General features: G+C 39.8%; 3 protein-coding genes across 6 annotated transcripts; 1 reads left to right on the top strand and 2 right to left on the bottom strand.

Annotated features, from left to right (window-relative positions):
- Window positions 1-381: 381 nt before the first annotated feature.
- On the bottom strand, window positions 382-3819 carry LOC116293285 (E3 ubiquitin-protein ligase RNF181). 2 transcript variants are annotated; one of them, XM_089028617.1, is made up of 6 exons: window positions 3626-3819; window positions 3423-3461; window positions 2515-2606; window positions 2095-2213; window positions 1386-1460; window positions 382-1237 (listed from the first exon to the last, which is right to left on the bottom strand). In XM_089028617.1, exons 1-6 carry the CDS (start codon window positions 3697-3699, stop codon window positions 1178-1180), a joined length of 459 nt encoding a protein of 152 aa, XP_088884743.1. In that variant the 5' UTR covers window positions 3700-3819; the 3' UTR covers window positions 382-1177. The 2 variants fall into 2 exon arrangements, with proteins under 2 accessions (XP_088884743.1, XP_031556549.1); XM_031700689.2 differs by lacking the exon at window positions 3423-3461 and having other exon boundaries at window positions 3626-3814.
- Window positions 3820-5080: 1261 nt separating this feature from the next.
- Window positions 5081-13557, top strand: LOC116293301 (muscle, skeletal receptor tyrosine protein kinase). Of its 3 annotated transcripts, none has more exons than XM_031700710.2 (9): window positions 5081-5248; window positions 6403-6646; window positions 7180-7643; window positions 8416-8739; window positions 9153-9440; window positions 10193-10380; window positions 11536-11715; window positions 12408-12621; window positions 12841-13557. In XM_031700710.2, exons 1-9 carry the CDS (start codon window positions 5179-5181, stop codon window positions 13005-13007), a joined length of 2139 nt encoding a protein of 712 aa, XP_031556570.1. In that variant the 5' UTR covers window positions 5081-5178; the 3' UTR covers window positions 13008-13557. The 3 variants fall into 3 exon arrangements, with proteins under 3 accessions (XP_031556570.1, XP_031556568.1, XP_031556569.1); XM_031700708.2 differs by having other exon boundaries at window positions 5086-5248; window positions 10190-10380; XM_031700709.2 differs by having other exon boundaries at window positions 5089-5248; window positions 10190-10380; window positions 12844-13557.
- An 890-nt stretch (window positions 13558-14447) lies between these two features.
- Window positions 14448-15399, bottom strand: LOC116293303 (melatonin receptor type 1A-like). The gene has a single exon (XM_031700713.1). It carries the CDS (start codon window positions 15397-15399, stop codon window positions 14455-14457), a length of 945 nt encoding a protein of 314 aa, XP_031556573.1. The 3' UTR covers window positions 14448-14454.
- Window positions 15400-15664: the final 265 nt, after the last annotated feature.

Here is a 15664-nt window from a genome sequence, read left to right as displayed (position 1 = left end):
TCATAATAGACTGGTTTTGCACGTCACATGACCTTCGGCAGCCATGTTAAATGGCAGAAACAATACAATCATTTTACATGAGAAAGAACTTGATTCCCAAGAGCAAAGGGATTTGTTCTGCCATCTAACCAAAAGCAGACCAAGCTGTATTGTGCAAAACCTCTGTATTAATGAATAGGTATAAATATAAAATTACCCTCTTACTTTGGTGTCCTCCCTCCCCTCCCACGTAATCATATGACATGTACCCTGATCTGGGAATTTGAATTTTTTTGTATACATGTTAAATTACCTACAGCAAAGAGGTTACATTACAGTTGGGATCTGATGACAAACATTAAGAAATTGTATTGCAAATAGAAATATTCGAAACCAAACAGATGGAAGCATTGACAAGTTTTTATTTATCTCAAAGATTAAAGATACTATTTTTCATCTATCTTATTTTTGAAGTCCTTAACTTAAACAAGGGACCGACACAAAAAAGGTCTGCAAAGGAGGCTATGCCTCTTATAGTATATTGAAGAGAAGCTAACAAACTTGAAATAAAGAATTATCAAGAAAACCCATTTAAAAATCAAGTGAATAAAGAAGGAAGCTTTTCAAAACACTGTATAATAATGATAATAATGATAAATTATACTTGATAAAAAAAGAAAAGATTAAACTTAAAAAGAGCATCTAAAAATAAAATCAATACATATAATAATTGATCATGGAAGATTTATTCACTAGTGGGGACAGAGGGTCTCTTCTGCAACTATGTTTAGGGTTCTAATTCCACCCCATGTGGGATGATATAAGTGTCCAGGTGCCAGAGCCAACAATTAATGGCTCTAAGTTAGGATTTACCTTAGTGTAACAACCTCCTTTGCTATGTTCAGTTTTCGTGCTTTGTTTAGTTTCAATACATGCATTGTTTTGAGCTATAGCAAAGTTTGCGCTGACATCACCTATTGATATTGGTCATTCAAGCAAACTCACAAAAGTTCTATTGCTATTACTATGTAATTTATTTTCCCCAGCAACACATCAATAATATTATTAGCCTATGTAGCAGTGTTTTGGGGGAGGGGACAAGGAAAGAGATCTATACATTATTTTATATTTCATTTACAAACACATGTTTTTCATGTATCCCAGGAGTCTCTTTCTGATTGTGATTTTTGTCTTCATATTAACTAAACATTGAAGCATGGAGGGTTTGAACTCGATGTTGTCTTCCTTCTTCTTTTCCCTGAAAAGAAAATGGAGACTTTAACAAAAATGTGTGTGGACAAATTTTCCAAAAGGAAAGTTAAATGAGCAAGAAGGAAAAATTAGTCAAAAATTTTGGAAATATAAGCCTGAAAATCTGCTAGAGTTCTACATCAGTATCAATGTACCTTGAGCTTTTTTAATTCTTCATATTCTTCATTGTCTGTTGGCAACTCATATCTACATACTGGGCAACTATTTGTCTACAAGAAAATAAATTTATTCATTGAATTCATGCAGCGTAATTGGTATAGCATTACAGGTGTATAATTATATGGTATAATATATGGTATGGTATATGGTATAGTATGTGGTATGGTATATGGTATGGTATATGGTATGGTATATGGTATGGTATATGGTATGGTATATGGTATGATATATGGTATGGTATATGGTATGGTATATGGTATGGTATATGGTATGGTATATGGTATGGTATATGGTATGGTATATGGTATGGTGTATGGTGTATGGTATGATATATGGTATGGTATATGGTATGGTATATGGTATGGTATATGGTATGGTATATGGTATGGTATACGGTATGATATATGGTATAGTATATGGTATGGTATATGGTATGGTATATGGTATGGTGTATGGTATGATATATGGTATAGTATATGGTATGGTATATGGTATGGCATATGGTATGGTGTATGGTATATGGTATCACACATGTCATGGTGTATGGTATCACACATATCAAGCATGTCAGCACAAGACGGCATGACACAGCACAGCACCGCATGGCATGGCATGGCATGGCATGGTGTGACACAACACAGCACAGCACATGGTAGAGTATGGTATATGCATGCATCTGCTTACCTTTTCTAGCCAGGGCAGAATGCAACCTGAGTGAAACATATGTTCACATGGCATTTGTTTGACTTTTTCGTTTTCTTCATACTCGGCAAGACAGATGGGACAACTTGAAGTTGAATCATCTACAGTATTAAAACAAAGTTGATTATTTGTTTTCAAAACAAACTGGTGAATATAAATGTATTAATATGCACAAATTAAACCCTTTTTTATCTTAAAAATAGTCCCATTCAAGGTAGCCATGCCTTTGCATCGATGTGAGATGAATGGTGAGCTTGCAATGATAGAGACCGTTTTTTAACACCTTGGACAATATTCACATTTCTCTATGATTGCAAGCTCACCATTTGCCTTGCTTCGAAGCAAAGGCATGGCTGGCTACCTTTTGAGATGGCACTAAGAACTGTGATATGAAACGCTTGCCTTTGAGATGATTCCTAGTAATCGTCACTACAACTAGGTTATTTATAGCTTCATTCGATGCTGGTGGAGAACCAATATTGTCAAACCCCGCACTGAAATTTGAATTTAACAAATAAAAATAAAAAACTACATATTTCTGGAACGAAAATAAATTTATCCCTGCTTCCCATGGAGGAAGATCGATGTTATGCCTCCTGAATGGGCACTTTAAGGATGTACAATTTACAGTGCAAAGCACAATATTAAAGTATGACCACATTAATTAATGTATTTGAATACTTATATGCACTTGCTTTTCGTGGCTAGCTTTTACTAACTTTATTTGGTAAAACCTTATTTAGCTCATACATAAGCCCCTGGTTCAAGATATATATTAGGGCAACCACTGTTTGGTTATCAAAACAAAATAAATTAGCTTCTCTGCTAGCAGAGCCTATTTTCCTTTTGTTTTGGTGGAGTGAGAAAAATAGACTCTGCCGATGTAGAATGTTATAGTTGTCATGTCTGCGTGGCGTAACTTAGCAACGCTGTCACGATTTTGACAGCTGCTCTGCTCATCAAACAACGTTTGGCGCCACGGTGTGTTACATTTGCTCATGCACACTACATGTACCTGGTATAAAACCGGTTTCGTTCACCCACGATCGTGGTTGGCGGTGTACCGAAGGAACCACTCTACATCGGCAGAGTCTCCCTCCTCTCTGCCTAAAAGAAGGGAGAGAAAGAGGAGACTCTGCTAGCAGGTGTTTTGTCGTTGCCGTTTCAAAATATCAGAAAAGAAATCTAGAGTTCCCTCAGCCCGTCTCCCCTACAGAGAATTACAGATAGGACTTAGAGGTATATGTATAGAAAATGTTAAGGCAGACGTCGGAAAATATGGGTTCTTAATTAATGATGTGTACAAGCACCTTGCTAACTCCACCAGATCTTCAGTTGACAAGAGTAACCTGTATAATAGAACCACTGATATGTATATAAATCTACTATAAGCTATTATAAACGACCAAACATATTATTCAGTTCTCTATCTATAGTAAACCCTTTAGTATTTTTTTATTCCCGGCCCATTGATGGCTTTCTTACTTTTTATGTGTCATGATAAGATATTTACCTGGCCAACTCGAGAAGAAAATTTGGATGAGAGGCTCGATCCGTCGAAGCGTGTTCATCGAAATAAGAAGCCATCAGTTGTGAATGTGAGTCGCAAAAACCAGATTTTCAGTGATTTCTGTCTTCAGTTATTTAAAATTTTATTGGAAAGCGAAGGAAAAAAACATATGAGTCAGCATCGAGCAGCGGTCTTACCCTATCCTATAAACGTACGTGGGGTTCCTGTGGTTTTGCGCACAGGCAACCCATAGGCAAAGATGTTACTTTCTTTGTCCCTCGCCTTTTTCTTGGAGTGCAACCACGTGACCAAGAAATTCCTTGAGATCAACCAACATGGCGGCAATGACGTAACATGCACCTCCAAGAATAGGCTTGCGATCGATCGTGTGCAAATGCAGGGGCGGATCTAGGGGAAGGTGCAGGGGGATCGCACACTACCCCTCCCCCTAATAAGCTGATATCTACAGCATTGGTGTCTGAGTAGTCTGCAAAAGGCAAAAAGTGCGTGTCTGTGGGAGGGGGGATAGGGGGAGTATAGCATTTCTCCAGTTTCCGACCCTCCCCCTCCGTGGTCACTATTCTAATCCACAAAAGAGTAGTCTCATAAATATATTACCACCAACATGGCCGCCACGTTTATGAAAAAGAAATATAGTACTTAGCTAATACTTGCACAGCCTTGACCCGCCAGCGATGAATACAGTCAATAGCAGTCTCGTACTCAGAGGAGCCTCTTAGAGGAGGAACGATACCGAGGAGCTCTTGGTACGAGAATGCCAAGGAGGTTTTGCACCATCGCGTGCGCTTGCTCAAGCTTATTATACAGCTTAGAAACCCTATACTTAGATGGCAAAACAATAACAACCTTTGCTTTTGTGAATACTCCCATTTCGAGTTCGCCTTTGCTCAGTCTTAGCCTCGAGTATGTACAAATGTGTTCTTTTCATTTATTAACCCTTACAGTAAGGAATCTGTGTACGAACTACGGAAACAATATGAGTTGATTTAAATTCCAAGGGTTTTGGTTGAAATTTTAACGCACAACCGAGATTAAGGCTGAGCAAAATAGAACTCGAAACTGGAGCATTAAATTCTTTCTTTATAAACGTTAGTATTGTTTCTGCCAGTAACATGGCTGCCGTCACGTGGTATATGCTTTGGTCGAAAAAACCATTCACTGGAGGTTCATAAAAGAGAGCCATCTTTTTCTGTCAAGTATCACACTGACCTCCTACTGTGAGTTGGCTTGGATTATTGCCATAAAGAGACGCCCCCATTATTATTTTTCAAGAAAACAGCACCCGAGAACTTGTATATTTTCACAAAATATTGTTTAAATGATTGAATCAGGCGATAATTTCTCAGGATCAAAATACAAAGCTCAAAGAAACGTACCGATAAAGAAAACAAACTGCTTCAAGTTCCTTATGAGTTGATGGTTATCCATTAACAAGGTCCACAAAACGTGATCCAAGCTTGTTTACTTACGATTTGGCAACCGAATGAGCACAGTCATTCTCGTCCTATTACACTCTCCGGCCGCGCAGTTCAATCATGGTTTTGCAAACTTTGGTGCTATTTTCTTCTTTATTGTTTTTGGTGCTTTATTCCTACGGAAGTGAAGGTAAGTACTAACTGCTCTAGATTTAAAAAAGTACACCCGGGCAGTACAAAATCATTACATGTATCTACTTGTATTAACTTTTCAACTTAAAATTTGTAGTTAAATTAAAAACATATGGAACTAGCTATTTTCCGCCAAAATGCTTGAAACTGCAGAAAATATTTCTATGCATGATTTAAAAATAATAATTTTGAACTTTATTAGAAAATTTAATTTTAAATTTTGTGCAGTGACCTCAAATTTCTTGCGTAAGAAGTTTGGTAAAAGATCCTACATTTTATTTACTGAAAAAAAAAATTACATCAGTATAAAGTAAAAACTTTATAGTGTGTGTGGGATAAAGTTCGCGTGTTTGTTAAAGCAAAACCAAGTTATTATTTATTTTCATGTTGGAACTCATTGGTGTCGTAATCTATGGTTTGTGTAAGAAAAATAAAATGGATTAAATTTAGCAAGTGTTGTCGAATCTGGAGAACTTGATGCCTTAAGTATACATTTATCTTTCATCAGATAAATTTGTTTTATAATGATTTATCGGGGATTTTTTAGCCAAAGCCAAGTTCATTAAAATGACAAGTTACTTTTCTTATACTTCAAACGGTAGCCGGATTCATTCGTTTGTAGGTTGAGTATATTTGGTCTATTTGCGATATTCAACTTGAATGTGATGAATGAAATCTTTATTGTTGTATTTCAACAAGTGAGAAGGATGACAGGCATTAATCCAATATTTCTCTCTTCTTCGATTTTTCTGTGTTTATTCTTGTTCTTCTTGTTCTTGTTTGTCTGCGGATTCTTGATATTTTTATTTTATTTTTTTATTTTATAATCTTCGCCACAAGGGCAGGGAAACCCCACAGAGCAAAGCTCCACTACGAGGACCCAGACTTCTTTGATTCACTTTTCTTTTTTCTTTTTTATTCTGTTTTCCAGTCTTTGACAAATTATTCTAATTAATCTGCCCTGGCAGCAATTTTCATCGTTTTCCTTCTTGTTCTTCTTGATATTGTTTTTCTTGATCGTGTTTGATCTTCTTCTTCTCCTACTCCTCGATCCTCCTCCTTCTTCTTCTCGGACATTTCGCCGGAATAAATTAAAGAATCGTCAGCTATATTCAACTGGAGTACTTATGTACTAACTTGTATTTTCAACAGGATTTTCAAGTAAGAATTGCAGTCAAACCAATATCCAGAATTCCCAACTGGTCTTGTACCCATGTAGTTCTCGCATACCTGTCAATCAAACTGAGTGTCTGTCCCTTGGCTGTTGTTGGAATCATACGGTTGACAGCAACAAGACGGTGCAGTGTTTCAATGTATCAACAAACCAGTCTACATTAACCACAAGACTTCCGGTTTCGACCACGCATGCGCTTCAATCAACACGTCAGCCAACCAGGTGATCGATTCTAACTCGACTCGTGATATTCTAGAATAAGAAACTTACGTTATGGCGTCAATAATTACTACTACCAGAATCCCAGGGGCGGATCCAGAATTTTGTTCAGGGGGGTGCTGCGCACAAAGCTAACTCAGAGGAGTTAACTCAGGGGAGGGGGGTTGCACCCCTTAGAATCAAAAGGAAAAACCAGTATTGGTTACTTCGAAGTAGGGACACAAAGTCGAACCAGGGGGGTGCGCACCCCCTGGATCCGCCCCTGAATCCCTTGCACACTTTCTTTTGTTCAGTTAAGTATCACCAATTGTCTTGCTATACTCATGAGGAAATATAAATTTAAATATGAAAGGTAATGATTCGCATCATGGATGGATGGATGGATGGATGGATGGATGGATGGATGGATGAATGAATGGGAATGAATGCAAGCCACTACTATAAACCCTTCTACACATTACTTTCATTTTTTTCCTAAAATCCTGTAATACACGGTTTCCGTCATGTCATTTAACGCAAGTCATTAATTATTTCAGTACATCGAACCAACGAGACGGGTTCTGTGTCATCTACGACAGACCCGTTTGCAGTGCCTGGCTGAACCAGACCAAATCGAACGAAGGTCCACGGCCAAGATTTATCGGTAGAACACTGGGCGTAAACAAGACAGACAACCTGATCCTGAAGTACATCGGGGTTATAAACAACAATATAGACAAGGACGAAATACAGTGCAAGGAACTCCTCAGAATAATGCTCTGTCAATTCACTCTTACTCCGTGCGACATACACGGTGGACCCATAATCTACTGCCGCGAAGACTGTGATGAGATATTCAAGAGGTGCCAGAAACCTCTTACACAACTCCTCGCAGTTGCCAAATATATTATCGACCAGTCTGGTGTACAGTTCGTACATATTGGAATACCTAATTGTACTGAGTTAAAGTACTCATACGATATGGCTAACAATGAGACGTGTGAACACTTTGGATTATTTGGTAAGTTAGTGGAGTGTGCCCGTAGGGTCCCTGTGCAGAATAGTACGACATTCGTTGAACCAAGTGCACGATGTTAAGAAGTTTGTACCGCTGTGAAAAGTCTGTGCGAACGTACTACACGGTCACGCGGTACGAAAGAGTACTACATTCGTTGAACCCGGCCAGCGCAAGAAGCTTGTACCGCTGTGAAAAGTCTGCGCGAAAGTGCTACGCGGTGACGCGGTACGAAAGAGTACGTACGACGTTTGCTAAACTCATTAGATGAGGTAATAGAAGTCGTACGACTGTGGAAGATCACGGCACACGTCACGGACATGGTGCGCAATTGCCGACTTTCTTTCAGTCAAACAACGGAGCGTCCATTCTCTAGGAACGTGTTAAAAAAGACGCTAAATAGTCAATTATTGGTCGATGCCTTTCCGAATAAATACAAAATGCCGGGGGTGGGAGGGGGGGGGGGGGGGGTGGGAGGGGGGTAACTATGGAAATCTTCGACCTTTTTATGAATGAAGTTCGACAAAGAAGTACGTCGATACGTCCTCATCCTATAGCAAGCGTTCGCAAAATTGAATTGGGTGCTAGGCAATTGCGGTTGCGGTAACCTGAGTATCAGTCTTCCAACCCCTCCTTTCCTAGGCACTCCGCCAGGGCCTGATACTCAGATTGCAGTTGGACCTTACCCTCTTGCCTGCTTTTGGCCTCTAGACACAGTATACGTTGGTATTCTTCCACTTTTACATAATTTTGACACTAACGTTTAATACTTCTTTAGATTTCCAAAAGACATCCAAACCAAGTCCAAATAAATTCATTTGGTTTCTCGTTGGCGGAATAGGCGCGTTCATTGTCGTAATCATCATCATCGCTTTCATCGTGGCTCGAAAAAGAAGAATGATAAAAGCCGCAAGCGTGTATAAAGGTGTTACGTTCACCGCTGTTACAATGCGAGATCGACTACGCGCGGATACTATGCTGGCCCTTGACGAAACCAAACTGTTGAGTCTATATAATCCTGATGAAATGACCCAGTTCCCTCTCGACCGAGTTGAGTATGTGAGGGACTTGGGCGAGGGCAACTTTGGCCAGGTGTTTCAAGGTAATAATAGTAATACTACTAATACTTAATGATAAATATTTATAATAAAAAGTCTAGTAATACTTTATTTAGTCCAAACATGGGGCTTATAAAGTCTTTCCCTGCTAGCAGAGTCTCCATCGTCGGCGATTCTTGGCAGAGAAAAGTTTCTCTGCATGGCAAAATCGAATCGTCAACGATGGAGACTCATATATCAGGAAAATAAGGACATACTAACTACAATACAGAATACCGTGCATTGGGGAAGTCTGTTTGGGAGTACGAAATAGACGTCGTATCGAATATTAATCCCTTAAAACAGCCCCACAATGCACTGCAATGCCAACTCGTCTCAGGTTTTCCCTCAACCTCGGGATGGCTAATAGTAATGGTTAATGACATATTTCACTCCACCCCCCCCCCTCCCCCTCTAGGCCGATGTTTTGGACTGCGCCCCGCAGACAAACCAAACACAGAGCTCATGGTTGCCGTCAAGACTCTGAAGGCGGGCTGCTCTAAAGAGATGAAAACAGTCTTTCTTCAAGAAGTAACCTTGATGTCTGTTCTTCATCATGAAAATATCGTCGAGCTTCTTGCCGTGTCTACAGAGGAAGAACCTTACGGAATGATCTTTGAATTCATGGCTCTTGGAGATTTGAACCAGTTTCTCAGAAAACATGGACCTTTTAGATTGAATGAGACGGAAGGTAAAGAAGAGAAAGGTAAGGCGACAAGTGGCAAGAGAGATTTCAAGTACGGCAGCCCTTTTTAATGGGAAAAGCAAAACATATTTTCACGGCCTCTGATATCCTGAAAACTATTTTTAATCCCAAAACATTGCATTGTTCCGCTCTACACCATTGCCACCGATATCCGATATATGAGGGAGCTAGCGCACTAAATATCAATGAAATAAGAATAAAGTTGGTGTTGATGAGGATGATGATGATGATAATGATGATGATGATGATGGTGGAGGTTGTTGTGGTGATAGTGATGATAGTGATGATGTTGATGGTATTGATTAATATGGTGATGGAGATGGTGGTGATAGTGGTGATGATGATGGTGGCAATATGATGACGATGGTGGTGTAGGTGGTTGTGGTGGTGATAGTGGTGATGATGATGGTGGTGATATGATGATGATGGTGGTGTAGGTGGTTGTGCATGGATGTGATTATGGTGATGGTGATGTGGAGGATGATGATGATAATAATAATAATATTGAAATATATTTCTTAAGCCGAAAATTGGGTTCATTTTTTGTCATGTTGCGTTTCGCTGTACTTTTATTGCGTCATATTCAACGTTGCCTCGCGTTGTGTCACATTGCTTCGAGCTTGTTATTCTGTTAATGAAGATGCGTCACGCTGCACCATGTTTCGTTACATCGAGTCTTATTAGCATTATTTGGCATGCCAGCACTGATGTTTATAGTGTTCGTAAACCTACTTATACGTTATCTCTAGAAGAAGTTCTTACGCGTGAAGACCTCCTCTCAATCGCTCTACAAGTAGCCAACGGTATGGAATATCTACAGAGCATGCGATTCGTGCATCGGGACCTTGCCACAAGAAACTGCTTGGTAGGCGATAGTTTGGCGATCAAAATAGCTGACTTCGGCATGTCGAGGGATGTGTATGCTTCTGATTATTACAAGGTACGTTGATTTGTCCAAGAACATAAGCTCAGTTTATTTACAGGCCAAATACGTCACGAAAATATGCATTTATAAGAAAGAAATTGTGGCTTCACAGTGTGGCTTTTCTTCCCGCCACTGAATTATCCACTACGCGTCGTGCTTCTCCTTACACTTCTCTCGTGTTCTGCCAACCCCGCGTGCTTTATAACTGCACACAGCACAGCAAGCAAGTTTTTTATTTCTTTTATAAAATACGAATTACAACAACCGTTATTTTGGATAGGAATGACGGCAGCACGCGCTCCCAACCAATCAGAACGCGAGATTTATAACCGTTATCGTTATCATCGTTATCGCTATCGCTATCGCTATTAGCTATTCGCTATCGTTATCGTTAATAATAATAATAATAGTAATAATAATGATAATAATAATAATAATAAATGTCTTTATTAGAAATTACTACAAAACAAACGTTTAAGTTCGAAATTTTAAAAAGTGAACTTAACTAAATAAAATTGTACAAGCATCTATATATAAAACAGCGTTTAAAACGCTCAGTCTCTAATTCTTGGGAGAATAAGACCATGTCCCCGGGGGGGGGGGGGGGGGGGGGGGGGGTACTCCCCTATATTTGCTATACGGGTATGTGCCGCCCTATAGGGTATGGTTTTTCAGCTTTTGGGTCTGGGGTAGGGTATCATTTTTTGACATTTAGTCTGGGATAGGGTATCATTTTCGTCTGGGATAGGGTTAACGATTTGGTCATTTTTGTCTGGCGAATAGGCTACGCTTTCTGCCGGCACAAAAACAATAAAAACGTTAGTAAATATTGATTGCAATCTATTGAAAAACCGTCTTTTCCGTCTTTTAGTCTGGGATAGGGTGTACAATTCTTAGTTTTAGTCTGGGGTAGGGTATGTAAAATCAAAATTTTAGGTCTGGGATAGGGTCAGGGTTTTGAGGTCCTGGCGGCACACCCCTACCCAAGTTGGGGTGGTAGTACCCCCCCTCCCCCCCCCCCGGGATCATGTCCTCTCTTGCATAGCTTGATATATCTTCTTGGTGGGAGCAGTCCATGGAGGGCATGTGTCTCATCATCCTTGATCCTGTCCCATAGATGTCGATCCTTTCCTTGCAATAAATCCTCAATTGATAGTTTATCGTTGATAGGTTGAAGGACAAGCGGTGATGCCGATTCGATGGATGCCGCCAGAAGCGTTACTCTACGGCAAGTTTACTGTGGAGTCAGACATCTATTCTTATGGGGTTCTACTGTGGGAAGTGTATACCTTTTCACTACAGCCTTATTATGGATATACAAATGAAGAAGTCGTGGACTTTGTGAAGAAGGTCAGAGAGACACTTACAAGCCTGTTCAATAGATCTTTTGGGTGTAATGTATTTTTCATTTCATACGACGTAATATTACCCTTGAGAATAAGATACTTTGTTTGAGTTGTATCCAAATATCGTACTCAGAGCCTTGGTCGTTATCCATATATTCATGTGTCTTCTCATGCGCAGCCTTTAAACAAAGAAATGATGCTCTAGGGAATGACACGTGATCTGACATGAGAAAACATTACACCAGAAGATAGCAGCTGGTAACTAAGCATTTTCGACACGGCCAAGTACAGCTTCAATAAATTAGCACAACAACAGCCATGAAAGCAATGCATCAATATTATTTCTCCTTTAAATCAACACGCGTTTTGGCAGATATTGTAAGGGATTTGGATGCAGGTAAGGTCTGTGGGCTGGCTAGTCTCTCCACTGATGCCTTAGGGCTAGAACAACATCCGGCTGCGTGCGAAATTTTAGAAGGGGGAACTATTACAAAGGTTTTACTAGGAATGCGAGGAAAACGCGGGCTTGCTAATGATAATGCCGAGAAATTTGAGCACAAGGGGGTGGCTAGCCACCACGTTCATCACCCCCCCTGGATTCGAACCTGAATGCGTAAATTAAGAGCGGATCGGAAATGAACCTTCTCTGCGGACCATTTATCAATTATATTCAGAATATTCCAATCTATGTTGTAGGGTGTTCATCTGGGGATGCCTGATGACTGTGAACCTCACGTCTACGAGGTCATGAAGAGTTGCTGGAATCGAGATGCTATTCAGAGACCAAGCTTTGATATTATTAAAGCTAGGCTCAAGAACGAAGAATGCCAATATGATGTTCCTGCTGAAACTGTCACCGAGACTACACTACAAAATCCATTGTATATGAACACTATTTTGACCGATCAAGGTTGGTATGCTGCCAATATACGAACGGCAGACGGACGGACGGACGAACGGACGGATGGATGGATGGATGGATGGATGGATGGATGGATGGATGGATGGATGGACAGAGGGATGGATAGAGGGAGGGATGAAAGGAGGGAGGGAGGGAGGAAGGGAGGAATGAATGAATGCCTAGCCTGGTTCATTTTTATTCACTTCATGAGTTTTTTTTTTTTCTCAGCAGAACCCACTTCAAAGCAGCACCCGTCACCGGCAGCAACACACAAAACCCAAGACAAACCACGTGTTCCTGATATTCCTACCGGATACATGAACATTGGGTATAAAGACGGAAAAGTCATTCGTCCTGCGGAAATAAAACTGGAAGACGGAGAGCAAGAAATTTAGTTGAGTTATAACTAGAACTTCTCCTCAAGACATTCCTAATTTCTTCAGCTCATATCATTACTAATAAAAGACGCGTCCTAGTACGACGAGCCTTAATAGACCTCCTCGGCTCTGACGTAATGTTGTCCCATTTCAGACCACGTGTCATTCCCTTGAGAATAATATTCTTTGTTTGAGTTGTATCCATATTCATGTGTCTTCTCATGTGAACCGAACGCAAACCTTAAACAAAAAAATGATACTCTAGGGAATGAGTGGTCTGAAATAGGGAAAAAAATACGTCAGAGCCAATGAGGTCTATTCCAGGCGTCTGGGTCTCTTAATAAATCCAGTCGTCCTTTTGATCGTTAAGATTTTCCCATTTCAAACCCCATGTCATTCCTTGAGAATTAGCCGAGTTTTTGTTTGAAATTCATCAATGTCAATATATATTTTCTCACTGAGCGTTCGTAAATAAAGAAAATAATACTCAAGCGAATGACAAGTGGTTTGATAGGGAAAGAAATAGTCTCTTCAGTTGCAGTCGTTAGCAGTCGGTCGTATATCGGGGGAATGGAGGGGGGGGGGGGGGTGACAAGGGGGAGGGGGAGGGAGGAAATTAACATGTATCATCGGGGCTAGTGACGGGGAATGGGTATTGGAATAGAAGGGAGGGATGGGAGAATTTCAATGAAAAGGAACCGAGAAGAAAAAGACAAACAATTTGATTAAATTTCCAAATAAAAATCTCTTTAAATGTTGTGAAATAAGCCTTTTCACCTTGGGTGTGATATGTACGTATTTCGGACCACGTGTCATTCTCTTGAGAAGAAGAGTTGTATTCATATTCACGTGCCTTCTCGTGCGCAACCGTTAAACAGAGAAATGATATTCTAGGGAATGACACGTGGTTTAGCTGAGATGGGAGCTTAAAAATATTATACCCAAGGTACAGAAGTCTATTGTTACATGTACATAGGATAATGATACAAACTTTGACTTATTTTTTGTGTAAATCGTTTAATAATAACAGCAATACCTATGTAGAATTTTAAAATTTCATTCCGGCAGTATGATAAAAATATTAAAGATCTTAAAAATTCATAAAATTTTTCCAAATAAAAATCCAACAGTAGACCGGAAGTGACGTTTTAATAGCAAGCTAGTGCCCAGGGCCCTTATTTCTTACTGCGCATGCTCGATGAAATAATTGGGCATGGCAATTATTCGAGTATAAGTTGTTTGAAAATCGTACATGCTACACAGAAAGCCGTTACAAAACACCACTGTTACATTCCCTATATGGTAATATTATAACCTGGAAATACGTAAAAATTGAAGGTACGAACACAGTTGGCGTTTTGCAGACAAGTTACCGACAAGTTACCGGAGAAAAAATGTTTCCTGTTTAAACTATAGCTAACCATCGAGCTATAAAAAAGCCAAGGTTCAAAACCCGGCTCCATATCTACTTCAGACAAACGATTCTTTGATATTCATGGCGAAACGTTCTATTCAAAATGCCATAAATCACCGGATTGATGGCGCTACTACTTATCCCCGAGAATGTCACGATCATGTGAGCCTGACGAGGAAGAGAACGTGAACCAAACAAGTTGGAAAGCAACGTCACGATCATAACTGGAATCCATGTGAAGCAGTAACCAATCAAAACTGCAAAGAGCGTCCTTGTGACCTTGATTTCTTGTACACTTGTACCCAGGCTCCTCGGGTTAGAGGCAGGAGCGATGCTTCTCTTATGTTGGCGGATTTTCTTGAAGACTTTGAAGTAGCAGAAAAAGATGATAATAAACGGTACTAACAGAATGAAGATTAGCGTCAATGTCCCGATCGTTCGCGATGATTTTTGATCTCTATTGAACATAAGACCGCAAGTCAGCTTGTGTTCCAAAAATTTTACGAATGCAAACTTGTTTTCTTTTCTGCCATACAAGGCTACAAGCTCCAGGGTAAAAACAGTTGTCCACAAGGCTCCTATCATTATTAAAGAAGTCTTTTTATTGAACAGTTTACTATATTTATCAGGTTTACAGACGCGAATAAACCGATTGACCGCCATAAGCGTTATGGTAATTACAGATATATATGTTAGACCAGTTGTTAGAAGTCCTTGGAAAATACACGTTCCTTCTCCAAACACTTCGAAAAAGTGGTTTCTTATCGACCACGCCAGGATAGGAGTGAGACCGAGTAACGGAGCCAAAATATCCGTGACACAAAGCGAGAGTACGAAGTAGTTAGTGATGGTACGAAGACTGGGATTACGATAGATGGAGATTACTACCAGAAGATTTCCGACAAAGGTTATGAGTCCAATAAGAAGTAAAATACTTGTCTCTGCAGCGATGATAGCTGTGCTCCGGCTCGTAAGTCTTGACTCTGTTCCGTTCATCCTATGATTTTAATGAATAACAAACCTTTGAAGAAGCTGTTTAATTCTGTTTCCTGTTTTCCCACTAAATCAGTGATTTTTTGGTCAGAACAGTTCTATCACCTGTATAAAATATAGCCGAAGTTGAGACTGATTGAAAGTACTCATCTCTGGTTGAGTTAAGCATGATAATGTAACGGTTTTGTCCTGTTTATCGCTTAAAAGAGGCCATTAGTTTGCAATGTTTTCTTTGATTCAAGGGTTATACGTAATAAAGTGAAGGGGA

The sequence above is a fragment of the Actinia tenebrosa genome, unplaced genomic scaffold (assembly GCF_029948245.1).
Source record: "Actinia tenebrosa isolate PJP-AT-01 unplaced genomic scaffold, QUT_ActTen_1.0 PGA_scaffold13__45_contigs__length_12533684, whole genome shotgun sequence".
Lineage (NCBI taxonomy): Eukaryota > Metazoa > Cnidaria > Anthozoa > Actiniaria > Actiniidae > Actinia > Actinia tenebrosa.
This window is presented reverse-complemented; position numbering and strand designations above follow the sequence as displayed.

Excerpts from the sequence above, each read along its gene's own strand:
- LOC116293285 (XM_089028617.1), bottom strand. The coding sequence starts at position 3,699 with ATGGCTTCTTATTTCGATGAACACGCTTCGACGGATCGAGCCTCTCAT. Across the intron at positions 2,607-3,422 it reads GATCTGGTGGAGTTAGCAAG|TGCGGGGTTTGACAATATTG; the intron begins GTGCTTGTACAC and ends TTCAAATTTCAG. Across the intron at positions 1,238-1,385 it reads AAGAATTAAAAAAGCTCAAG|GGAAAAGAAGAAGGAAGACA; the intron begins GTACATTGATAC and ends TTTTCTTTTCAG.
- LOC116293301 (XM_031700708.2), top strand. The coding sequence starts at position 5,179 with ATGGTTTTGCAAACTTTGGTGCTATTTTCTTCTTTATTGTTTTTGGTG. Across the intron at positions 8,740-9,152 it reads CTTTGGCCAGGTGTTTCAAG|GCCGATGTTTTGGACTGCGC; the intron begins GTAATAATAGTA and ends CTCCCCCTCTAG. Across the intron at positions 10,381-11,535 it reads ATGCTTCTGATTATTACAAG|GTTGAAGGACAAGCGGTGAT; the intron begins GTACGTTGATTT and ends TATCGTTGATAG.
- LOC116293303 (XM_031700713.1), bottom strand. The coding sequence starts at position 15,399 with ATGAACGGAACAGAGTCAAGACTTACGAGCCGGAGCACAGCTATCATC.